Genomic DNA, 26,088 nt, shown 5'->3' with positions numbered 1-26,088 from the left:
GAATAAAGCCTGTTCTTGGAAATGGGGTCCTCCATTTGCTGCACACCAGGGAAACGGGTCTGCTCAGGCTGGGGGCTCCCACCGTCCCCTCATGGAGGAGCGCTCAGCCGTGGGTTTCTCTTGCGCACTCCTAGAGGCTGTGTGGCACTCTGGCTCCGCCTTGGCTCCATCATATACCCCCTTTCCTGCCCTTGTCCTCAATCATCCAGCCTCACAGCGGGGCGGCGGTGGGGGGGGGCGGTCAGCTGCCTCCTGGTCACCCTGGGTGACCACACTCAGACCCAGTTTACAACTCACGTTCTTGGAAGCAAGGAAGGCCATGCCCTGGGCCACCTGGCTCGAGAAGTGGAGCAGGTCCCGCAGCTCCAATGGTCGCCCATCCTCCTTGTCCATGTCTGGTGTGGGGAGAAGAGTCATGGCAGCCCCAGCACACTCCTGCCCCTCCCTGCCCATCCCCCAGTCGCCCTTCTCCTCTGCCTCTGCCCCACCTGCATCCCAGTACCTCCTTACCTTGTTCAGAGAAGGAGTCATTTGAAGAAGAAGTAGAGACAGGCCTCATCTCCACATAGGTATCTACACCCTGGCTGGAGAAGCCGCTGTCCCTATACAGGAGAAAGGTTGGGGGATGGGTGAGAACCTGTTGCTACATTGCCCAGCTCAGGCCTTGGCCACTGGCTCCCCATGGTCTCTCCAATCGGCCAGGATGGACGGGGATGTCAAGGTCCACTCAAACATCTGTTTCTGACAGGGAATCCCCTGCCACATTCTGTGCGTGTGATCATTGATCTCTGCTTGGCCATCCAGGGAGGAAGCTCACAATTCGTGAGCTCTCTGCCTGTTAGAAAGTTCTTCACTGTTCCTAATGCCACTCTGCCCCTGAGATTTTCCTCCTGCTGGTCCTCGCTCTGTCCTCAAGGGCCACAGAGAATGAGGCTCGCTTTTCCCATAGCAGCCCTGCAGGAATTTGAGCATACTCTAGGCCCCCTTCTCTGGACAGTGGCTCTCACGGGTGGCTTCACATTCAATCACCTGGGGAACTGTCAACTCTCCCTGTGCCCAGACCACCTCAGAAATTAGGGGCAAAACCCGGCCGGTCACACTTGGAAAGCCTCTTAAACTAATTCACGATCACATAATCCACCTGGGGTGGGGGTGGGGGGGTCTTACTGAAATGTTGATTCTGATGCAGCAGGTCTGGTGGCCTGAGCTCCTGCATTTCTAACAGCTCTCCGGTGATGCCTTTGAGCTCACTCTTTGGGTCACGGTTGGAGAAAGCACTTCTCTACATTGAATAACCACTGCTGCTTCTAATAATCCAACTAGGTATGATTTCTGGACTCCCCCCTCCTCGATCCCCTCTGTGATGGAGATGTGCGCCTCGACAATGCCCATACTCTAGTGTTCCCAGAAAGAGAAGGAGGTGGCCCACTTATTCTTTGACCATGGCAAAAACTATCCCCTCCCTTGGTTTAGAAACTCTACTTCCATTAATGTAGCCTGGGAACCAAACTGGCAGGATTGGTTCACCTGCCGTGTGCCCTTGAGGTCACATCACTGAAGGCTTTCCCCACCTGTACATTTGAAGATCAGAAGTTAATAGTTTACTTCAGATCTCATTTTGATTTGCCTGGCCTGAGATTCCAGCCTGCAGAGGCCCAGTGTGAGCTGCCCTCTCAGAGGGACGGCAGAGAATAGAAGAGGAAGCAGATCCTGCTCAGTCCTCATCTTCGAGGATACCAGATGGAATGAAATGGCCTCCTTCCCCTTTTGCCTCCCCAGGCTTGGCAGCTGACAGTAGCTGAGACAGGGGCCCCGTGTACACCCTTTTTGTTCTGATCCTGTCTCAGCAGCCTCTCCCTGAGACCCCACATGCCCAGCACTGAGACTTCAGGACAGCCAGGAGGCTTAGGTGAGTACCGGGCCAGGAGTCAAGGGAGCCGAGTTCTAGTGTGGGCTCCGCCTCTGCCCCTGACTCATGTGTGACACGAAAATGGCCACTTCCTCTCTCTGGTTCCCTGTGTGGCTTTGTCCATCTGCCTCAAGGGTGGCTTCCAGGAATCACAGCATTACAGAATGACAGAGTAGGAAAGACTCTGAGAGGTTCAATCCCCCGATGGCTCACCCCGGGGAAACCAAGGCCCAAGTAGATCAGGGGCCTGGCCACAGTCACCCTGTTTTATCCCCATCCCCAGACTCTGTCTGGGTGCTGTGCAGCCCCTGACAGCCTGAGCCTGTGGGAAAAACGGGCAGTTTGCCTTCAAGCTCTCCCCATCTCTGGCTAGGAGATCCTCTGAAGGATCTTGGTTGATCTTTTATGTACATTAAAGTGATGATTTCATTGGAGTGCTGGGTGGCTCAGTGGGTTAAAGCCTCTGCCTTCGGCTCAGGTCATGATCCTGGGGTCCTGGGATCAAGCCCCGCATCGGGCTCTCTGCTCAGCAGGGAGCCTGCTTCCCTTCCTCTCTCTGCCTGCCTCTCTGCCTACCTGTGATCTCTGTCTGTCAAATAAATAATTAAAATCTTAAAAAAAAAAAAGTGATGATTGCATTAACTAACGCCTGTCTCCACCAGACTGTGAGCTGCCCATCTTTGCCTCCATACTCCTAGTTGCCCAAACTGCCCAAATATTTGTTGGATGATAGGAATAAGTAGTAGAAAAACCGAGTTGGCCCATCTAAGCTGGGGTGACTATTCCCCATGGCAGAGATGGGAATGTGAGAGTCACACGGCCACCCAAGCCTGAGTTAGCTTCACAGACAGACACAGCAACTCGCCCCCCCGCGTCCTCCAGTCCCAACCTCCTTCCTGTCCTTTGCCAGGGTCCTACCTGCGGACATATTTCTTCTCCAGGTGGATGTTCTTGTAGCCAGCGCCTGCCTCGGGGTCCTGGCCCGCACTCAGGCTGGGTCCCAGCATGGCCTCGGCCTTCCTTCGCAGGAAGTTGAGCAGGTCTCCATAGCAACAGTACTCAGTGATGACCAGAACAGGGCCTAAAGCAGCCAGGACCATGGGGTAAGTGCACTTCTTAGCCCACTGCCCTAAGTGGACAGACACATGGGGTGGGGTGCTATGGCCTTCTGAAATGGGATTCAGGAGCCCTGAGTTCTAATCCTGATTGTCTATGAGCAGCTTTTTCTGCTTTCTGTGCCTCAGTAATTCCATCTGTCTAAAGCAGAGGAATCTAAAAAAACTGTAGCCCAAGAATTCCTTCTTCGAAGGAAATCTATGGCAGTTCCATATGGGTCAAGGCTGCTACAGAAGAGAATGGGACAGACTGGGAGTCCTGACAGGCCCTGGGGCACCTCTGCAGACCCTGTCATGAGTGTCCAAGTGTCTCTGAGTAGAAGCTTCACTCCAGACCCCCAGAACCAGACTCCCGGCAGCAGGGCCCAGAGAACTGCACTCTTATACCCCTCTCTGGCTGACTTGGACATCCACCAAGGTTTGAGAACCATCGAACAGAGCTCATAGAACTTTCCCTCAGTCATAAGCAGCTTCTGACCAAACCAGGCACCTGGTCTAGGAATTTGAGGAATGTTGAGGTAGAGATCCTGCCATCACTTAGAGCAGGTGGGAAGAAGATGGAGTCAGGTGGCCCTGGGCCCTCAGACACCCAAGAGGCTCTAAGACCATGGGACCCAATGCCTGCCAGGACCCCTCACCTCCGTGAGTGCAGGCTCCCAGAAGGTTGACTATGTTCTCGTGCTGGCCCAGGTGACTCATGATCTTCAGCTCTGACATGAGGGCCTCCTTCTCGTCTGCGTGAGCCGTGGCTGGAAGAGGGAACCACAGGTCCCATAGATGGGGAGAAGGCAGGGCATAGAGAGCCATACAGACAGACATGAGACACCCAGGAGAGCAAGCAGGGCACACCCAGTGCCCCAAAGTGATTAGTGACCAAATGAGAGAAAAGGAAAAATTCAGACACACAGATAGGAGTTAGGGAGAGAGGAGAGATGGCCCGCCGTCCCTGAGCTGCTCTCTAGGGGCAGGAAACCAAGCTGTGGCCAGACCATGGCCCAGGGTGGCCTCTGTGCGCCCCAGCCTCTCTGGGGCTCCATCAGAAGCCCCTCCACACCCAGGAGCCAGGGGGAGGCTGGAGCTCACAAAAGAAGCCAAGAGTCCTTGCCCCCAGTCCCAGGTCCTATCCCAGGCCAAAAATGTGGGTGGTGGCTCTTGTGATGACCAGGAGGCCCTCCCCCAGCAGAAACCGCCTCCTCCCCACTCCCCGCAGTTCCCAAAGCCCCCTCCCCTCACTCACACTTGAGCATCTTCACAGCCACCTTCAGGACAGCATCTTCCGTGCCCAGACCAAAGGCTGTGGCCTCCACCACCTTCCCAAAGGCACCGGCTCCGAGAGTCTTCCCTGCCACACACACACACACAAACACACACACAGTCTCCTTAGGTCCCTGGTGACAAAGAGCCCTTTGTCTAAGGGCCCACAGGCTCCCTACAGCACATGCTGACCCCATGGCATGGGGGCGTGGGGGTGTGCCAGGATCCCGTCTCACCAAACTGCAAGTTGTTGCGGGGAAACTCCCACTTCTCGTTGTAGGGCAGCTGGGTGGGGTCAATGAAGGTGTAGCTGTTGCCCTCGTAGCTCTCGATGATCTTCCAGCGCACCTGGTACTTGGGCTTCTGTAGAGGGAAGCGGCGGGGGGGGGGGGGGGGGGGGGCATATGTCAGCTGCCGGCAGGCAGACCTGGTATCTCATCCCTGACCCCCAAGAGCAGGGGTGTGGGAGGCCTGAGGCATGCGGGAGGAGGCGGGGTGGCCTGTCCTTGCCTGGCTTGGCCTCACCATGTGACCATCCCTCCTGCAAGCCTTGGTTTCCCTACCTGTGTACTGAAAGACGGTGGGGGGCAGAATCACCTCCGAGAACCCTGCCAGCCCTGATAACTTGGTAATTTCTGACCCGGCAGGGGGGACATTTCCATCTCTCCATCCGTCCATCCTCCACTCCAAATACAGTCTGGTTTTGTTTTCAGGTTGTGGTTAGATACACACAACATGCAATTTACCATCTCAACCATTTCTGAGTGTACCATTCAGAAGTATTCATTCACACGGTTGTGTCACCAGCCTCCACAATGCTTTCCGTCTTGCAAAACTGGAACTCTGTCCTCATTAAGTGACTCCCCTTTCCTACCTCCCCTGAGCCCCTGGTCACTTTTGTTTCCCGAATCCAACGACTCTAGGTACCTCACTTAATTCCAGTCAGGCAGTATGTGTCCTTTTGTGACTGGCTTATTTCCCTCAGCCTAATGTCTTCAAGGTTCATCCATGTGTGAGAATTTCTTTCCTTTTTAAGGCTGAATAATATTTTCAGACAAATATTTCACCAAATTCCTATTTGTGCCAAACACCATTGATTGAGAGCTGAAGAAGATAAATGTAAAGCCCTTTCCCCCAGGCAAGGGGCTAAGACAGGCATTCAACTCACATACACACATGGGTCGGACATTTTCCGACAGTGCCGTAGGATAGTAAAGCGAGGTAGTGGGACAGAGAGCACCAGGTGCAACTGAAGGAAGGTCAGGGAAGGCCCCTGAGGAGGTAAGGAGAAGGCAGCCAGATGACTGATGGAGGAAGCTCTTTGCAGGCTCGTGAAGACCAGATGCAGAGCCCTGCAGGTGGGCTGAGTCCTGGCAAGTCTGAGGGACCGGAAGGAAGTTTCCCCAGGGGTGAGGGGCTTGAAGGAGGTGCAGATGTTCCAGAGACAGGAAAGTCTTGAGCGCTGGGATAGGTGAGTGGATTCCCTCCTAACTGCAGAGAGAAGCCCTTGAGGGTGCGACGCAGGGGAGATACTTCGGACTTTATGTTGTCAACGGAGAGGGAAGGGGCACAGCCAGATGCAGGGAGGGAGGAGAGCAGCTGCCTCGCTCTTTCCTGCCCAGGATGGCAGCTGCTTGGGGGCATCACGCCAGGGGGTGCCCATGAGAAGTGCTGATGGAAGACGGACTTTAGGTGGAAAGTGGAAGCTGGGCCCGGGTGGTGGAGGACACTGAAGCCTTGGGTCAGCAGTCCCACTCTTTCCGGTCCATCCTAGGGGACAGGGACCAGCTGGGCTGTGCTTAGCAGCTGGGCTCCTTCTCTGGGCACCCAGCCTGGGGGACCTAACGGGTGTGCGAGTGGGTGTTGGGGAAGGAGGCGGCCTGTGGCTGCAAGTTGCACGGGATTAGGAGAAAGACTCCAGAGAGCCATAGGGAAGAACTTCCGGAACTTGGAAGAGGAGACTGTAGTTAGACACAAGGAAGAATTTCTGGGTTCTGACTCAGGAGGGAGGCTGCAGGTAAACCTAAGAACATCCATGCCGTGGCTTGGGAGGAAGAGTCTGAAGTGGGACCAAAGGAGGAACCTTGTGAATCACAGAGGATTCAAGCCCCACGTGTGGGTCCCTTCCCGACCCTAAACATGGAGAGAAAGCCAGGAGGGGATTCTTTGACCCCCCTAAGCAACTTCCATCTCCAGGGGCTTCTGTGGCCAAAGCTTTTTTTCTTCTCACCACTTCTCCTTCTTCTGGCCCCTGCAGCTGGGCCTGAGTCAGTCCCCTCCCCAGCACCGCACCCCCCCGCCCCAAGCCAGGCAGAGGATACTGGGGTAAGGTGGGGGAAAGGGGGTTGTCAAAGGAGGAAGAGGTTATCTGGTTGGATCTCAGGTCTCTGAATCCCAGACTCTACCCGCAGGCCTGGAAGATAGCCAGCAGCTATCTTCCTGGAAGATAGCCAGCAGCTCTGCTTCTGTACCACCTTGGCTACCCAGGGCTTCTACCTGGAGAGGTCTCCTCTGAAGGACAGCCCTTGCAGGGAAGTTGGGATGGGCCACTTTGGCCAGGTTTCCTAATGGAAGTAGTTGTCAGGATAGGAGGGAGTGCTCCCTGAGCGCCCCTGGTGAGCAGGGCGCCGGGCTAGCACCCTCAGTGTGCGTCATCTCACGCCTTAGGACAAACCCAGGCTCACCCCACTTCCCCTTGGTGACTGAGATGGGCAGGGAGACGTCCCAGTCCTGTGACCCTCCCCATCTAGGCCTGATGGTTCTGGGCTGCTAGATGTTCTCTCTTAGGGAAGTAGCCACCTCAACACTTCCTGCTGGAAAACCTGGGGGGCCTCCCGTCTGGCCCCAGTCAGCCTCCAAGCCCCAGAGCTCAGTTCTGACTCCAGAATCCCAGCCTCCGTGCCTCCCTACCTCATCCTTTCCTACTTGCGTCCTTCCTCCTTCCAGCCTGCTGACTCCTGCCCTTTCCTCCACCCCCCCTCGGCACCCACTGTGGTCTCTCTAGGGGCCAGAAAGGCGGTGACTCAGCTCTGAGGCAGAACCAACCCCTCCCCCCACCAGAGCCACCCCTCACCGAAGGTTCAGGCAGTGAGGACGGCCAGACAGAGTCCCCAGGGCAGAGGCAAAGCTCAGAGCCCCACGGGGCACAGCAGAAAGAAATTGGCTGGAGGGCCCAGAGGTAAGGGCATTACCATCTTGACCCTTCAAGGTCTCGTCCCATGAGATGCCCTCCTTTTCTTGGCCTTCGATGGGTTCAGGGGACAGTTACATTTCCTGGATGGGAAATGAGGTGGCTGGGACTACATGTTCCAAAAATGGTCCCATGGAGAGAAGGTAAGGTGTCCCCAAACCAAAACTGGCCAGGGGGGCTGGGCACCTAAAGGTAGAAGGGGCTGGAGAGGGAACTGGGCCTTCTCCAGAATCTCGGCAGAACTGTCCTGGGCTGAGGCCACAGCTCTGTGGGGCACTGGGGGGGGCAGTTTTCTGTTCCATAAAAGGAAGAAACTGCTCAGAGAAGGAACTCATAAGAGTGAGTTAAGGCCTGTCCACAGGGGTGGGTGAGCGAGGCCGGGCAACCACTGTGAGTGTGTGGTCAAGGAGGTGCCAACCTCAGACACTCCTACAATCCCGAGAAGCGTGAGCTAACTCAGGTTCTCTACAGTCAGCTTTCTCCTGGGCCAAGGGCGTGCAGGGTCAACCTTGAGCACTGTATCCAGCACCCTGCTAAATCCCCTCTATGCGGTCTGTCGCTGAATCCTGATAGCCTGGTAGGGTGGCCTCCATTATTAAACCCATTTCACAGATGGAGAAATAGAGGCAGAGAACCGCGCCCCCCCCCAATTCCCCAGAGTTACAATAGCTGGAGACTGGCAGAGGCAGGACCCACATCTGTCCAATTCCCAACCCCTGGCTCTTAAACCAGAGGCGGACAGGTAGGGAAACTGAGGACCAGAGTGGGCAGTGAGTCAGCCAAGGTCGCATGGCAAGACAGTTTCAGAGCTGGACCCAGATCCCAGGACCTTTGTTTCTTGGAGTCTGCCTTCAGAGCTGCCTCTCCATGCTGGGTGCTGGCGCAAACATGAGAGCCGCCCCTATGGGCCCCTACATCCCATCCACAGTGTCTTAGTCCTCTTCTCATATTAAAACCCCCAAGGCAGGGGTGCAGAAGAGAAAATTCAGAGGAGGAGGCCCACAAGGTGGGTTATTCACCCCTAAATCACACTGCTCCCTTGTTCAAACCCACTGACGGCTCTGAACCTACAGGATGGGCCCAAGTCCTTGGACCCCCCAGCCTGCCTCCTCTTCCAGGCACCAATATTTCTGGAACTCTTTTGGTCCCCCCAACCCTCCCCTTTGCACACAGTGCCCTCTCCCCCAGAGATACTTTTGCCCTGAGTCTCGTCTCCCCTTGCTGCACCCCCCATTCTCCCAGATCTGTCCTGCCCATGCCTACCACCTTCTCCAAACGGGCTCCCTTCTCCACCAGGGACAACGGACACCATCCTTCATGTAGGACGGCAGTGAGGCAGGGTGGCAGAGGCCTTGGGCTGTCATGTGGGGAGGTACCGGGGACCCTTGAGCCAGTTCTTCCCCCTTGCCAGCCCTCAGTTTCCGTACTATAAAATACCGACTGCTACAGTTCCTGCCTCCAGGTTGTGCGGGTAAGATGAGTCAGTGTTTCACATAATGGCTACAAATACGGCTTCTTAAAAACCCAGCCTCTGTCACTCGAAGAGGGCAGCTGCCTCTCCCTTTCAGAATCTCAGCTTCCACCTCTGTAAAATGGGGTTAGTGATGCTGTCCACATGCTGTGACTGTCTTGGGCATTCAGCGAGAGGATGTAACAGGCTTTAGGAAAATGCCCCTAAAGTTGCCATCACCAACTCTGAACTCAGTGACAGGCAGCGCACCACACGTCAATGGGCCATCAGTGGCAGCTTCGATGAGTAGTAACTAATGAGGAGGGTGATGATGGCTAAGCCTTCCTCCTCCACTAGACCACCCACCACCTGCAGGGACACACGGGCCTGGCCCAATGATGCCTTCTCTGTGTGCTTGTGTCCCGCGGGGACAAGACCCCATGTTCTCGCTGTCCTGGAACAATCCATCCCTCCCCTAGTGCATCTTTTCCTCTGCACCCTCACTTTTCTGGTTGTTGGACGTGTAACCATCTCCTCTAGACAGTGAACCCCACGAGGGAAGAGCCTCCGAGCCTCCAAGTTTAGGTTCATTCAGCACCCAGCCACCCGCGTTGGCATAGAGAAGACACCCACTGAGGAGCTGTTGGCTGAATGGCTGACAGAACGAGTGGGTTCTCGGGGACTACAGGGTGAATCCTTGCAACCTGGTGGCAGCGTCCCAGGGTCTGACTCATTCGGGTACCTGGTCACCCCCATCCCGGCCCCGCCCAGGCTCACCTGCTTGTACTTGTAGAAAAGCAGTAGGAGCAGCAGCAGCAGCAAGGCCATGATGGACATGCAGGTGACCAGCACAGGTGTGAAGAGTGGCTCGTCAGAAAGCTGCACGTGGGCTCCTGCAAGGGGTGGGGCAAAGGAGTGAGCTGGCAGAGGGGGCCTCCAAGACCTCCTGCCACCACTGAGATCAGACCACTGCACTGCCTGGAACACTCAATAAATGCCTGTTGACTGAACACAGAGTCTTCTCACCCAGAAGCCTTCAGAGCCTCAGAGGGTCTTACTAGAGACCCTCCTCCAGCCAGAGGCCAGGAGGACAGCCCCTCCAGTTCTGCTCCTGTCCAGCCCCAGACCCTGCCTGGAGTCACAGCCTCTGTGGCTGGGGAGCCCCTCGGGTCACGCAGTACCCCCTTCTTTACAGCAGACTGGCCTCCTGCCCAGCTGTGGCTTGTGTGTGCGTGTGCACACACCACACAGATACACACACACACACACACACACACACCAGTGATGGGTGTCTACCCCCTGCACCTTCAGGCAGCTCAGACAGAAAGACCTAGAGGTTAACCTGAAATCTGTTCTTCCGGCCTTTCCCCCGCTGCTTTCCCGAGTGCCCCTTGGAGCCACACAGCCCTTCTTAGGGTCTGAAAGCTTCGCTTATAGCCCCTAGGTCTCCTCCAGATCCATAATCTTATTTCCTTTAATATGTTTAAAGGACACAGTGTCCATCCTCTTGCCCAGATCAACAGTGTGGGTCTGAGGCCAAATCTCACCTCTGCCACTTAGGACGCGTGTGACATGGAGTGTGGGACTTCTCCCTAAGCCTCCGGTTCCTCCTCTCCCAAGTGGGAAGGAACACAGTGCTAACCTCCGAGGGCCGTGTGAGCTCAGGGAGATAATGACCGTGAGGAGTTCAGCGCAGTGCCTGGCACAGGGGACCCACTCAGTGGAATGGCCATTTAGAAGGTTTGCTGTGGGACGCCAGCAGTGAGGCCGAGCAGCCACAGGCCTTGGGTGTGTAGAGTCCGGCCCCAGTCGCAGCGGCTTCAAGGCACCTGCGGGGCCATCTCTGAGCCAGACAGAGGCTTCCATTCTGTGTTGTCTGCCCAGAGAGTCTGGCCGGGGCCTGGCACACAGCGGTGCTGAGTCCTGGTTGGTGGAAGTCTGGAGGGGCTGTGGGTCTCCACAGCTGTGGGCCACTTGCGCTCAGACAGCTGGGGCCTTTGTGCCACACGGGGAGAGGCATGCCTTCCTCTGAAGAAACCCCGCCTTTGTCAGCCCGGGGCTGGCCATCAGCCCTACCCAGGGACAGTGGCCCTGAACGGATAGGACTGTGTCTCTGGAGGGAAGAGAGTCCAGGAGGAATAGAGGAAGCGGTCGAGGCTGGCCCTAGGGTGCAGTTGGCCTGTGTCTCTCCCCAGCCTCTAATCTCCATGGACATCCTGACACCAAGTGAGTGCTCCCTGACACCGAGTGAGTGCCTGGCACACAGCTCATGCCAAGTACATACTTGTGAGTTCATGGGGGAGTTCAAAAGCAGGAAAATGAGCAGAAGGCCAGATGAGGCCTCGCTTCCAGCTGGTGTCTCCCTGGACCTCATGGCTTCCTGCCCTCTGTTCCTCTCCTCCCTGCTGCGAGTCCCATGGGTTCTACATCCTCCACCTGGCCTCTGCAGGAGACCTTTGGTCAGGAGGCGGCTGCAGTTGGGCCCAGAGACGCGGAACTCAGTATGGCTGGGACCTGCTCACTTTGGCACTCAGGCCAGGGCTCCTTGGCTCCCTGGGGCTGGTGCAGTTTCCTGGGCCCACCTCCCACCCTGCCCAGGAGGGGCGAAGGCTCACCTACAGAGATGGGCCTGAAGGCCTGGGAGCTGTTCCCCACACTGTTGAGGGCCCGGCACTCGTAAGTCCGGTTGTGTTCCAAGCTCCCCATGGCCAGCAGGCTGTGGACGATCACCTTGTGGAAGGGCTCCCGGCTCAGCACCTGCGACTGTGAGTCCTCTAGGACCAGCCCTTGGGCCTCATCACACCTGAGAAGAGCAGAGTGTGGCTTAGAGTGTCAGGACACTCCACCGCTCGGCCCCTCGGTCTGGGGTGAAGAGGGAGACCAGAGCCACCTACCTATCCATGTGGCTCCTGCACTCCAGCCATGTCACATTGGGCTGGGGGTACCCGGAGGCTTTACAGAGCAGTGCGTCGGAGCCATTGACGACGGTCCATGTGACCCTCACCTCTGGGGGGTCTGAGCAGAAAAGAAGGGGTGGAAGAGGGAAGGATCAGCCCCGGAGGTCCCATGCGCCCTGTCTGACCACTCTGAACCCTTCATGCCCATCTGCAAGCCTCAGGGATGTACAGGCTGCCCCAGGGACCTTAGTCTCCTGTAGCCCCTGTCTCCCCCACCCCGCCCACCTGCCGCATCACTCACATCGCAGCGTGAGCTCAAAGGTCAGAGAACTCTCGCCTCCAGTGTTTCTGGCCAGGAAGGAGTAGTGACCGGCCTCTGAGGGCTTCAGACGAGGCAGGGAGAGGATAGAGGTGTACCTGCACAAAGGGGGCAAGCCATCTGGTGTGAACCCCAGTTCTGATATGGCCCCTGCAAGACAGTGGGCTCAGACAACCTTCCTAAAGGGCTTTATTTTATTTTTGGTAAAGTGTCCAGGACACAAGGGCCTTGGCTGAGCCAGGGACCCAAGCTGAGTGCCATTAAGACACAGGGAAACCACGAACCGAATTTCCTTAATTGCTTCTCTCATTTTTTAAAAAAGATTTTATTTATTTAACAGACAGAGATCACAGGTAGGCAGAGAGGAAGGCAGAGAGAGAGGAGGAAGCAGGCTCCCTGCAGAGCAGAGAGCCCAATGTGGGGCTCGATCCCAGGACCCTGGGATCACGACCTGAGCCGAAGGCAGAGGCTTTAACCCACTGAGCCACCCAGGCGCCCCTGCTTCTCTCATTTGTCTTAAGATTTTATTTATTCATGTGTCAGAGAGAGAGCAAACACAAGCAGGGGGAGCAGCAGGCAGAGGGAGAAGCAGGCTCCCTGCTGAGCAAGGAGCCACATGCGGGACTCCATCCTAGGACCCTGGGATCACGACCTGAGCCACCCAGTCCAACTTGCTTCTCTCATATGTAAAGTGGTTTTGTTCTGAGGTCTAATAGAAATGATGTCCGTGAAGTGCCGACACTGGACAGCACATCCCAGGCCTGCACTAAATGTACCTACTTTCACCATCGTCACTGGGCTAAGGACACCAGCACCCAGGCTAGCTGCTGTTCCTAAAACACCAGCCCTGCCAGGAGGGACTGTGAGAGGGATGAGAGTCAGGATGTAGCCGCAGGGCTACAGAAACTGGGGTTCAAGTTCTTGCGCTGTCTATCTTAGCTCTTTGATCTTAGACAAGTACTTAACCTCTCTGATCCTTTGCTTCCTTTTCTATGAGGGTGACACTGATGATAATTCATCCACAGGCTTGGCCTGAAGATTAAAGGGACATACATTCAGGGTGCTTGACACAGAGCCCAACTCATTATAGCTACGCAGTTCAACGGTGCCCTTTGTTACAGAAGACCCAGAAGCAGATATGGACAATATAATTTATTCTCAGCTGATTCCAGGTAATTTTTCATTTTTTTTTCTTAAGCTCTATTTTAGCATTTCCTTAATGGACATGTATTGTTTAGGTAGTAAATAAGTTTTTTTTAAGTCAATTATAGCATTTAATTATAAATTATACTGGACTAATACATACGGTATTCAAAGGGCATCTCATTCAGCCAGACCTTTGGCATACAGAACCCCTCTACACATCTACCTCTTAAGCGGAAAGAATTTAACTTTTTTGCATGACTCAAAGTCACCATATGAACACACCCATCACATGAGCTCAATTTTGCGGCTGTTGGGTGCCCAGGCTTATCTCCCCTGTGCCAAATGGCCCCACACTACCGTGTTTGGGGGGATCTCCATGGTTTCTTTCTGCACTGTCCCTGTTGCATTTGGACCCCTGAAACCTGTCCGTGCACCAACCCCCTCCCAGGGGTCTATAGACTCCAGATTCAGAACTTCTGCTTTAGACAAAGGGAAGCTAGAAATCCTGACCAGAATGGATGAGAAGGGAACTGAGAGGAGAAAAATGAGGACAAGGGAACGTTTTTGTCCTGATGAACATTTTGTTCTGCTTTGATTCTGACAATAGGCAAACTGGGGAGGCCAGGCATTCATGAGGTCTGGGCTTCAGGAGCTAGGAAGAGAACCCCAGAGAGTTCTGGAATTGGAAGATGGCTAAGGGATTACCTAGCAAATATCTAGCAAATCCCCAAATAATGGCCAACACGTCTCTTCTCCTGAGTCAGTTATAATGAAAATACTGGCTGAGAGACTGTGTCAAGAAGGACTCCCAGGCTGCACTCAGACCCTGTGGGAAAGGGCTCAACAGTGGATTAGAGATGTCTGTCAAGAGTGTGCGAGGGGGAACGGGTTGCACACACAGCACATGCTTGCTGTCCTTGAGCGCCGTGCTCTCATTCAGACACAAGTGGGTAAAGAAGCTATCGTTTTTAACAAATGGTATTGGTGTTCCTCCTGTGGAGAAGGCTCTTACGTAGGAAACTACCTGTGAGGCCACTTTGGGGGGGCAAGTGACACTCCGAGGATGTAAGGAGACAGGAAATGGATTTCTAACGTGCTGTGTGTGTGGGAGAAGTCAGATTCTGGAAGTGGAGAGAAGGGAGGAAAGAGGAGATAGAGTCAGATAGCACTTTATGAGAAGCATTTTGAGCCTGTGAAGAAGAATGAGGGAGAAATTCTCAGGGGTGGGTGACCACAGGCCTTTAAAGAATTTTGATGTATCTGTGTTGGTGTGATGTTGATTCTCTCTGCCCCCGCCCCCAAGCCCATGGCTTACGTGGCAGACTCCCTGAGCCATCATTATTAGGAGTGTACCTAGGAGTAGAAATCATGGAACAGTGTCTTCTACATTTGGATTGGCCACGAAAGAAGAGACTGATGGGATTCGGAGTTCTCGAGTGAGCATGAGAATGCATGTCCCAGGAAATGGTAGAATTCTTGAGGAGGGCATGGGACTTCCCAAGGATGTGGGACAGAGGGGTAAGCCAATTTTGTCCTAGTCAAACACAGATGACTGATACTGAGCTCCTAGAGTCAGGGCAAGGGAGACCCAGAAAGGAGGAGGGATTTGCTCCAGGTCACCAGGAAGGTTGAGACATGACCCAGTCAGTGTCCTGCCTTCTGGTTGAAGCATTCCCCTTGTGGTTGTGGGTTGTGGGAGCTCATTGGTCATACCTGTATGTGTCCTTCATCATGACAAAATTGAGCTTGGACTGGTGGTCAGAGAAAGGTCCCAGATAGGTCCAGTTCCAACCTTGCAGGCCTGGGTAGGCTTCCACCTGGACTTGAAGATCGACCTTCTCACCCACAGTCACCTCCTGGAGGAAGTTCTGCTCGGAGGTCAAGTTCAGGTAGGCTCTCTCTGGAAAGCAGAATACATACAGATCTGGCATTAGTGGGAAGATGTCTCTGTTTGGTTGCTCATTTGGTGATCTACCCATTGATTCAGCCATTCAGCTGGAGCCTTCCTGAGTGCCTACTGTGTTCCAGGCTTATAGCCCCCGCCCCTAACCAAGACTCGCCCTCTGATACCTCCCCTCCCACCACTGCCCCAGAGAAGTCCAAATTTTTCTCTTTGCTGAATTCTTGGAAGAACCTGGACAAATTCCTATCCTCCTTGGTACCTCTAGATCCTTATTTATATAACAAAGAGATTGAATATACTTGTGTTGTTACAACTTTTTGAAATTTTTTCAGTGGCAAAAAAAAGTCTGCTTTTTTTGTTGTTTGGGGGGCGGGGGTTGGACACCCTCACCCATTTCCCCTTCTCCTGCTAATAGTTGGGGCAGTGAAGCTTCCACATCCAGCTCTAAGGGGGCATGTGACCCAGGCCAGCCAATCAAAGTAGCATGTCCCCTTTGGAACAGTGAGTGGTTTTGGGGGTAAGTCATGAGCCCATAGGTCCTATGACACTTATTTCCATGGTTTTTCTTGGAGTGCTGGGAAAGGAGAGGCCCTAACGTCACTGGGGTTGTCGAGCCCTATGTGACAAGGAGTCCACAAGAAAAATGTAGAGCGAGAGGTAGAGGTGAGAAGCAACAAGTTCTTGTCCACATCAGCTGAACCCCTAGATCCGATTTACCTGACGCTCCTATCTACTGGTTTTTTAGCTAGAAGGCCAACAAAAATCCTCTTGTGATCAGGCTAGCTCAAATTGATTTCTGTTCCCTATGCCTGAAAAAGTCCAGACTAGTTTCTTCTAATTAAAGCTTGCATGAATTCAAACCAAGTTGCTCTGGTTGAATCTCACAAAAAGGAGCTATGGCAAGGATCCCGCTCACTCAGTCTCTCCATGCCTCTTAGGGAAGCCGCTGAAAAGCTTTCTTAAGTCCCCAAGACTTTGCAAAAAGCCCTGACCTATATGATCTCTAAGGGTTCCTCTCCTTACTCAGGTCTATGAAATCTAAAGTTCACTCTTGTACCCGGTGATACACCTGCTCTAATGTCCTTATGGCTCCCTATTGCCTCCACCAGACAAAGTGGCATTCAAGCCTCTCTCAATCAAGTCTCCTCTTTATGCCCATGTAGCCAGCCCCCTCTTCCTACACACACACACACACACACACACACACACACATCTGAGTCTCTTAACATCCCCTGAACACACCAATACGCAACAGAATTTTCTACCTTGGAGGTTTTGTTCAAGCCATTTCCTCCACCAGGAGCCCTGTCCTCTTCCTCTTTTGTATTTAAAGCCTTCTCATCCTTCAAGGCTTATCCCTATCAGGGGTTTCTGCCCCCCAGTCCAGGCCACAGGGAGCCCTCCCTGCCCTAGACTCCTGCGCCCCTTCTGGACTACACATTCATTAGGCACCACATCTAAGCTACTTCCAGCATCTGCTTCTCCCTTTGGGTAGCCATCCTCTCTGTCCAACTAGCCTGTGAGTTTTCAGGGCAAGGCTTCTGTCCTCTTCTCTCTCACCCCCTCGATCATCTGTCTGTCTACCTGTCCTCCATCCATCTTCCCACCACCTCTTCCATCACCGCCTCAATCAAGCCACTTTCTCCTCTAGCTTGGATAATAGCAGTAGCCTCCTACCTTGTCCCCCTGCTTCTACCCTCCACGCAGCACGAGAAAGCCATATTAAATCTCATTACATGCAAGTCAGATGATATCACACTCCATTACTCAGACCCTCCCAGGGCGCCCCATCTTTCTCAAGGGGAGAAGACCCAAGTCCTTCCATTAGGGCCCTGTGGAAACTGCCTCCTCTCCTGCTCACCCCTCTGATTTCACCTGAGCCCCACCCTGGCCATGCTGGCTGGCTCGTTCCTTGCACGCGGCAAGCACAGTGCCGCTCGCCCTCTGCCCTGGGGCTCCGTGCTGCCGCGCACCTGCAAGCTTACTCCTCCACCAGCTTCACGCCATGGCTCAGATGGCAGCTGACCGGTGAGACCATCCTTGAGGACGCCCTATTTTAAACAGCAAACCCTAAAGAACTGATGTCGTCTCCAGAATTTATGTCAGCTCATTGCTGGTCTTTCCCCAGCTGGAGCGCAAACTTCCCGTGGGCGGGGGCCTCCATGTTTGCAGCTGTGTCCTCAGCCTTTCAGAGCAGTGTCTGACCAGAAGTGGGCACGAACACAAACACGGAGTGACTGCTGTATCCGGGCCATGGGAAACACTCAGGCTCAGAGCCCACCGCTGGGCAACAATTCACCGCGCTTCTCTCCTCCTTCACTGTGCGTGGCTCCCAGCGCAGGATGGGGGCCACGGCGGAGCTCATATTGACGGTAAGCCTCGTGCAGTGCCGCTGCTCTCAGGGGTAATGGTCATGTGTGCTCTCCTCGATGCCCCCCTGTCTCCCATAACATTGAACACATGAGGCGTGGCCAGACTGCAACCACTCCGCCCGTCTTGACCTTGAGAAACTCCCCCTTAGCTTGTCCAGCCTCCGATCTCCCATTCAGAGCATAGGACATTGGACTGGCCTTCTCAGATGACGTCTCCTGTGCACACTTAGTGTTTACTCTGGGTCAGAGTAGATAGATAGATGGATTTGACAGATTCACTTAATTCTCACAACTATGAGATAGTGACTGCTAGGAGTGTGGGCTGCTGGCCACCATGACGTACCCCGCCACGCAGTCTGCTCTCGTCACTCTCTCTTCAACTCCCAATGACTTCCCAACAGGATGCGCTGCCAACCAACACCCGCTTTCCCGTCTGGACGCTGCCTCCATCCCTGCTTCTCTCTGGCCACATGTCACACCACTCACAGCCCTGCCATGGGCAGCTTCTCTCCACGTCTCTTTCCCTTTGCGCCTTCCACATGCTGTGCTCGTGCCTGTCCTTTCCCACTCTTCTGCCTCGCTAACCTACCTCTGTTCTTTGGGGCCTAGCTTAGGCCACTTTGTTCAAGCTGGGGCTGGGTGGTGGTGGGGGGTTGGTGTTCCCAGCAGCCCCGCGCTTCCGGCATGATCTCGCGGGGTGAGCATTGTCTGCTCCTGTGTCCGCGTGATATGGTTGTTCCAGGCATGAAGGATGAATGAAGGAGAGAACAGCAGTCTAATAGGGAGCTCCTGGAGGCCAGTCCCAAAACAGAAGGCAGTAATGCCCTGTAGGAGCTCCAGGAGGGGAGCGAGGGATTCTGGGGAAGGATCTGGGAAGGCTCCCAGCGGTGTGGCTCCCTCCACCATCAGCTCCCTCCTTCCCAATCTCCCTACACACTCCTTCACCCCAAGATCCCTGGCAGCCCTCCCCCATCACCCTGATGCTCACCTACTACCCGGAAGACCATGGACCTGGAGTTGATGCCTCGGACATTGGTGGCCACGCAGGAGTAGTTGCCGGCATCTTGGAAGCCTACGTGATCGAGCTCAAGGGTCAGGACCTTTTGGTACTGGTTACCTTGGAAGTCGGATTGTTGAGGGATTGTGAGCTGTAGTCAGAAGGAATGGAAATGGGGTAGCAACATTGTTTAGGAATTAGAAAACTCTGAGTTCGAATTGCCAGCCTTTAAAGAATACTATCTGCCTTTCCTTGGGCAAAGGACTAACTCTGAGCCTCAGTCTTCATCTGTAAAATGGGATGAACACCAGCCCATGCTCCTAGGGTTGTAGTGAAGAATAACGAGTTATTACATGTAAATAGGGGTAGACACAGTGGGGCAGGGAGGAGCTCTTAGAAGCTGCCCAATGCCATTTGGGGATACTCCCTCTGCGTCCCCCTCTCTTCGTCTTTCTGAAATGGCCTTTATATTCCTGGGCTTCAAGGTGGCCAAGGAACCCCTTGCTAAGTCAGAGGTGAACTGACCTCTGGTTCTTGTCTACAGGCTGGGGCAAAGTTCATGGGTCAAGGGGGGAAGAGTACCACCTCCCCCCACCAACAATAATCAGTAGCATGAGCCCAGGTCCTGGTTTTGAATTAGTTATTGACTGGCAGTAAGATCTTAGGGCTGGGCTATGCCCTCAGTCCAGAGAACCAGCTGGTAGCTGGCCGCCATCCTGCAGTGCCTGGTGTGCAGGGAAAATGGGCACCCTTCCCCCTGCTGTCTCCCCACGGACTGACCTTGGTGTCTCCATGTTGGAGGAAGACGTCAAAGCTAACATCAACGTTGCTGGCTGCGCACACGATCTTGGCAGTCTCTCCCTGAATCCGTACCAGCTCTGCAGGTTCCAGTGTCAAGGTCGGGGGCCCTGGGATGACTGAGGTCAGGGGAAGCGACCCATGAACACCCAGGCTGGAGCCGTCATCACTCTGCTCCCTGCCACAGGCCAGAAACCGGCTGGGGCCTCCCTAGGTCCCCTTGAAAATCCTGGGAGGCAGCCCGGAGGCCTCTACAGCTTGTCTTGTCTTTGAAACAGACTCTGAGAAGTCCACTCCCTTTCATCACCACACCTCTCCCCAGTCTCACCCTGTGTTCTGCTCTGGGCACCTGCAACATCCACCTAGAAGGACCCCACTTCCCCTCGGAGCCCCGCACAATGAGACTCCTTGAAGCAGTTCAAGGGGCCTCTTAGGAATGTGGATTGGATCACATGCGTCTCCTGGGCCAGTATCCAGTGGCTTCCCATCTCTCTTGGGATGCAAGCCCGGGCCCATGACCGACCCCCCAAGCACCTGCCGCCTCGTGCTTATGCCCCGCTCAGCAACCTCACTGGCCTTCCCACCAGAAACTGCACACTCGCGCCCCCCCCCTTCTGAAGTACTCTTCCTTCCACACCGGGAGCCAGCAGCCACTTTCACCCTCCAAATCTTCTGCTCTGAGAAGCCTTCTGTGACCGGTCAGCTGGGTGAGCCTCCCCCAGCCCACACACATCTAGCTTTCTCCAGCGCAACTTCTTGTGGATCAGCCAGCCTGTTATTTGCCCTCTCTATTCTGTCTCTCCCTGGAAGCTGATGCTATCCCCAGCAGCTTGTACAGTGCCTGATGCAGAGCACGCATTGAATTCAAGTTCATGGTTATTACTTACATTGAAAGATGATCTAATCCAGTTTCTCAAGGCCCAGAGACACTAAGGGACTCATCCAAGGTCACCGAGGGCCCAGGGCTTGACAGATGGAGTGTGGGGGAAAGAGACCTAATGGCCCCCTCTGCCCACATGGTGGGGTCCCATGACTTCCCAAACAGGTTTCATGGCTTCAGAGCCCAGGCACTGTTGCCTGCCACATGGCTGTGACCCTGGCCCTTGTTGCAGAAACCTGATTCCTATACTAAGCCAGGCGGCAAGCCTGGGGTCCTGCATACTCATGCCAGGCCTTTCAGAATGAGGAATCCTGTGTACCAACCTAGCCGGGGCAAGGGGGAGACTTCACACCATTGTCACCTCCACCATGAGAGCTGTCGCATGCACCCACCCAGACTGTCCTGAGCTGTCTCTTTCTGCCCAGCACACCTTGCTTGTCTTGCCTCCACAGGAGCCCCGTGGATGACCATGGTGCAGTTGGAAGGAAGAAGTGAAAGAAGAGGAATGGTCCGTTGTTCCCCACCAGGCCTGGGTCCTCCCTCGGCTCCCGTGTCTGCGGGCTCTCCGGCCCTGCCCTCTGCTCTGGCCTGTCCCTCCCAGCCCCACGCACCTTTCTGCACTTTCAGCCAGATGCTCATCGAGATCACCGTGCTGCCGCCTACCCGGGCGCTGCATTGGTAGCCGTGGGTCTCCATGAACTGGGCCTTATGGATGGTAAAGCCATACCAGGGCGAGAAGGAGTAGTTGGTTTGGCGCAGGACGGGCCGGCCACGCACCCGCATCAGCGAGACGCCGGCCTCCAACGCGGGGTCGGTGAGCAGGCAGGGCAGCAACGCGTCCTGACCTTCCATCACCGTCACCTCCTCGGCCAGCACCTTCCAAGGTCGGACGGGGTCTGTGGTAGAGGGATACAGGGTTACAACTGCCCTCCCTCCGCCAGGCTAAGGGGTGCCTGGACCCTGGGGACGGGGAGGCTCAGAGAGGCTGATGGTTTGCCTGAGGTCATACCATGTACCAGAGCAGCCCCGCGGATGCTTCTGAGTGGGGTTGCTGGAGCCAGACTCAGCCCCCCTACTCGGTGCTGGGTTACTTTGGGCAAATGACTCAACCTGTCTGAGCCTTTGGAAAATAGGCACAATCACGGCACCTATGTCACATTATGTTGCTATGAGAACTACATTGAATTGGAAGCACTGCCACTGGTCATGGTCAAGGGCAAGCCCTTGCTTGGGGAGGAGCTGTTTTACTGTGGTTGCTAATGTTAAGGCCCAGCCCTCTTGCCCATTCTTGATGGTTCCTGTTGGGCCAGGCATCTTGGGAGTGAGTGGGCCCAGAGTCCTCACCTTTGACGTAGAGGTGAATGGTGGCGCTGTCCCCGAGTGGGCCTCCAGGCTCCGTGCAGCGGTAGGTCCCAGTGTTTAGGAAGGTGGCATTATTCGTGGTCAGGGTGCTGCTGGGGGCCTCAGTGTCCAGGTTCCAGTAGGGGAAGATGGGACCGTCCCATTCCACGCTGCCGTTGCCCACACAACGCAGGGTCACCGTCGTGCCTGGCTCCACAACCAGCTCAGGGCCACTGGGTTCTATCACGGGGACTCCTTGTACTGGTGGCAGGGGGAGGGGAAGGTGGTGAACAGGGGACAGAAGTAAGCCCTGAGGAGGCACGCGCTGGTCTGAAGATCCTAGCCTCTGAGGTCCTCCTGGCAGGAGATGTGCGGTGCTGGGGTTTAGCTGTGACTGGGGGTCACCTTGAGCAAGTCCTGGTCCTCTCTGTCATTTGCTCAGTCCCCCATTTCCAATCTGCTCATGGAGGGCCCGATGTCCAGCAGCCCCCTCCTCCGAGAAACGGGCCCTGGGAGATTTCTGGGCACCCAGGCAGCTGCTGACCCACGGGTCCTCCCCAGCCTCCTGTCTCAGCCTTCCCAGCTGTGCCTGCAACGTCCTCCCCACGGGCGGACCCTTTCGGCCCCATGTACAAAATGGCCTCTGTCCCTAGTGCCAGACCCAGGACCTGGCTCAAAGCAGGGGGCTCGAAGAAGCAATGGAACAAAAACAAGGGAATGGAATGTTCGTGGCAAAGTCCTCCGACTTGATCCATATTGGGAAAAAGAGAAGGGTAGTGGGATGTCAGCCCAGCAGAGTTAGAAGTGTACCGGGGGTCTTGTGTTGTGCCCACTCCCACCACTGGACGTCTGCCCTGCCGCACAGTGGGACGGCTCAGAGGCTCTGTGTCGCGGTTCCCCGCCTGCAAAGTGGGGGCAATAATTGTGCACATTTTTGGGGATGCCAGGAGGATAGAGCGCATGAGAGGCCTTTGGAACCTCATCTGTCACCAAGTAAATACTCCGTAAGGGTGGCTCGGCAGCCAAGCCCAGCACGCGGCACTGCTGTTTACTAGGAAGGCAATCTCTTTTAAGGAAAATTTTCTTGAAGGAAAAAAGAGAACTTGAAACCCCTATCAGGCCCTCCGGGAAGAAGGCCCGTTGCCTCTGCCGTGTCAGCATTTCTCCAGGCCTAAAATAGGGGCAAAGGAGGGAAGTGAGAGCTGATTCAAGGCCTTGGAGGGGCAGCCAGGCGCCCCCCAAGCCCGTGTGGGCGGAAGCACATTGCTGGTGTCCAGCCCGGCCCCTAGTTTCCGCTCAGCCCGCAGCCCTTCTCACTTCTGTTTCCTGGCCCTCCTGGCTACCGACCCCTCTCCCACGGAGAGACCCCCGGAAGAGGGAGGGCCACCTGCAGCACATTGGAACATTCTGGGCTGCAGGGCCTGGCTCTGCCACTGACCAGCTGGATGTCCCCACTGAATCAGACCCCTCCACTTCGGGGACAGAGTCCTGGATACTGCTGCCCCCAGGGCTTCAGCTGAATTCATGGTTCTCCACTGTCCTGCACAAAAGTGGCCAAAGTGGGTTTTTTCCTCCCCATCCCCACCACAGACTCCAGACCTGGAAAAATTTCTCTGTCGAGTTCCTCCAGGATGGCCTCATTGGTGTTTTGCTGTTATACCATCTAGAGGGATTGGCCTTGCCGTCAGCATAAAGAATCCAGCGCACTGGTGAACACTGCCAAGGCCAACGCCTGGGGGTTGTGTCCGCGCTGGGCCACGTGACCTCCAGGGAGAGGGGCAAGCGTCATTTCTGTCAGGCTGTGGGCGAATCCCAGCCGAGCTGCCGCAACGCGGGTTCCCGGCTAGGGCTTGACCATAGGGACGAGCTCGGGCTGTGGGGTCACATCCACACGGCCTGACATTTGATTCTCTCTTACGCAGGGTGCATTGCTTACCCTCTCTGGCCCTCAGGCTACTCTTCCTTCTAATGGGAATAGTCCCTTTCCACCTGGGAGGTCCCTGGAGGATTCAGGAAGGCCATAGCGGCCCCAGGCCCAGTCCACCGCTCTTGCCCTGGGCTACTGCTTGCTGCAACATTTCTAACCTCCTTTTTGGTCCTGACACTCTAGTATCTAAAGTTTTAAACTTTTTAAACTTATTTTATTTTATTTTTAAAGTAGGCTCCATGCCCAGGGTGGACCCCAACGTAGAGTTTGAACTCACGACCCTAAGATCAAGACCTGAGCTGAGATCCAGAGTCGGATGCTTAACCGCCTGAGCCAAAAGTTCTAAACTTTTCAAGGTCACAGTCTCATCCGAGATCTCAGAGTCTGTGAATCTCGCTGGGTTCCGCTTCCGCACCCACCCAGTCTCAGTGGCACCTTCTCCTTCCCCTCCCCTGCCCTGTCCCTCTAGCCCCTGTCTCAGTCTCCTGGAAATGCGGTCAGAGAAATGTGTCCTGTTTTGTCCTGTCCTGTTGTCCCGGATATTCACGCAGGGCCAGGCTGACACCCTCCACTTCTGCCCCTAACTTCCCCCTGATGGTTTAGCTGGCGGGAAGAGAAAGACTGCTCAGGCCCATCCTCCTTGCGGGTGGGGGCTGGGCTTGGCCGACACTGACCAAGATCGCCTTCTGTGCCGGCCTCTCGTCTCAGCTCCCAGAACTGAGACGCGGCCCAAACTCCACTCCTCTCCCTCAACACCACCCCCATACCACACACCAAGGCCTGGGACATAGCCCCTCCTCAGCCTAGAATCTTAGTGGGCCTCTCGCCAACTCTAGGGTGTTCGGAACCTGGCCCCTGACTCCCTCACGGCCGCCCCTGTACCCCTACTCTCTCACCACTGGTCTGTGGGGCTGAAACCTGAGGCTTCTAGCCTGCTGCTTCCTATCTTCTTTCTTCTGAGTCTAGATGCTAGACAACCTTGCCACTCCCCAACAGTGCCCCACAGGCAGGTGCTGGGCAGGCGGATAAGACAAGACAGTGAAATAAAACCCGTGGGACTTTCTGGAGAGAGGGGAACCGTTTCTGTCTTCATTGGGGTGGAGGGTACCCAAGCACAAGCATTTGTCAAACCTCATCAGACTGTGCACTTAAGAATCTGAGCATTCTACTGTATGTAAATTACATCTCAATAACAGAACAGACGCTCAAGCCCAGAAGATTGACAGGGCCACAAAAAGACCTTCAGCGGGCCGTCTCTTCCCTGGGGTCCAGATACACCTTCTCCACAAGGTCCTGCAGCCCCAGAACTATGGGGAGGCCAGAGCTGAGGCTGCTTTCCCATCTCACCCCACCTCACCCCCATCCTGGCCTAAGATCCCCCCAAATAAGCATGTGATAAAATATAACTGAAGTTACCAGCCAAGCAGCAGCCCCTCCCCTCCAGTGAGGCGCCCTCCTGGGATGGAGTCCACCAGGGCTGCTGTCACCAGAGCTGGAGGTGGGACCAGGTCTGCCACACAGCTCTCTGTGCCGAGGCCCAGCAGCCTGTGTCTGGGAGCACTCTGGCCAGGGAGACCCGCACTGCCCTTCCTCCAGGCCCTCCTCGAGTCCTCCTCTACTCTCCTCCCAAACTCACCTCACCCGAGCCCTGGGCCAGAGAGGCTAACCCCTTATCTCCCTTCCAGCCCCTTACCCACGCCTCCCAAGGAATGACTGCTGCCCCCTTTCTGAGTCGGGTCCTGCCTGCTCTCGAAGGCTCACAGGCTGGGAGCTAGCAGAGCCGTCAGGAGCTCTCTATGGCCTCCCGATCTCCTAGGAGCTTGTTAGAAATGCAGAATCTCACGTTGTACCTGGAACCTACTGAGTCAAAATGCACATTGTAACAAGATCCCTGGGGAATCTGTGTGCAGAGTGGAGTCTGAACAGCATTCTTTAGTCCAGCTCACCACGGCCCCCAACACCTGCCATTGAATAGATGGGGACACTGAAGTCCTGGGGCTTGTTCAGGACACCTGGGGAGTCCCAGCCTCTGACCTGGTACAGATCCGCAGCCCTGGTGGAGTTGGTTCCACCCCACACACACCCTCTTTTCCTTCCACTGCCTTTCCAAAGCAGACACACGCAAACCTGCGGTCCAGAGTGGCAACACCTGGGGACGGGCAAGGTTTTACGGGATCCTTGCACAGCGGTCTTCCCTGTCACGCACCCACCCCAACGCGCAGAGTCCCCAGTTTTGCTCTTACCATGCCAAGTTGTGGCCCCCAGCAGGACTAGCAGAGCCCCTGGGCCCATGGCCTCCGTGGGGAGGTGGCAGGCTGGTGTGGAGCTGAGGGGTGGGCAAGGCACAAGGGGGTCTCAGCTTCTAGCTCCACAGGGACCAGGATCTCTGGGCACACGTTCCTCTCTGCTGTACTAGCTGTTTCTCTTGTTTTCCTCTTCTTCCTCCTCCTTGGGCCGATCCTCTTCTTCCCCTTTTAGCTAGGCAAGGCAACCACAGAGTTTGGAAATCTTGGGTCTTCAGAAGAAAACAAAGCCATGACCCCCAGAGGGAGGGGTTGGAGACTGGGACAGGGCCAGCTTGAGCCTGGGG

General features: G+C 55.2%; 1 protein-coding gene across 1 annotated transcript in view; it reads right to left on the bottom strand.

Annotated features, from left to right (window-relative positions):
- The window catches only part of CSF1R (colony stimulating factor 1 receptor), a 29,300-nt gene extending 3,510 nt beyond the window's left edge, over window positions 1-25,790 (bottom strand). The window contains exons 1-16 of the mRNA XM_032337342.1: window positions 25,742-25,790; window positions 21,575-21,832; window positions 20,842-21,126; window positions 19,333-19,469; window positions 18,544-18,703; window positions 14,994-15,180; window positions 12,117-12,232; window positions 11,813-11,933; window positions 11,534-11,721; window positions 9,696-9,811; window positions 4,515-4,641; window positions 4,262-4,366; window positions 3,663-3,773; window positions 2,828-2,990; window positions 511-602; window positions 298-395 (exon numbers count right to left, since the gene is read on the bottom strand). Coding sequence (XP_032193233.1) covers window positions 298-395; window positions 511-602; window positions 2,828-2,990; window positions 3,663-3,773; window positions 4,262-4,366; window positions 4,515-4,641; window positions 9,696-9,811; window positions 11,534-11,721; window positions 11,813-11,933; window positions 12,117-12,232; window positions 14,994-15,180; window positions 18,544-18,703; window positions 19,333-19,469; window positions 20,842-21,126; window positions 21,575-21,832; window positions 25,742-25,790 — 2,313 coding nt within the window. The remainder of the gene's footprint in view (window positions 1-297; window positions 396-510; window positions 603-2,827; window positions 2,991-3,662; window positions 3,774-4,261; window positions 4,367-4,514; window positions 4,642-9,695; window positions 9,812-11,533; window positions 11,722-11,812; window positions 11,934-12,116; window positions 12,233-14,993; window positions 15,181-18,543; window positions 18,704-19,332; window positions 19,470-20,841; window positions 21,127-21,574; window positions 21,833-25,741) is intronic.
- Between the last annotated feature and the right edge of the window lie 298 nt (window positions 25,791-26,088).

Source organism: Mustela erminea, chromosome 3 (genome assembly GCF_009829155.1).
Source record: "Mustela erminea isolate mMusErm1 chromosome 3, mMusErm1.Pri, whole genome shotgun sequence".
Lineage (NCBI taxonomy): Eukaryota > Metazoa > Chordata > Mammalia > Carnivora > Mustelidae > Mustela > Mustela erminea.
Note: the sequence above shows the minus strand (reverse complement) of the source record. Positions and strands in the feature narration are given on the sequence as shown.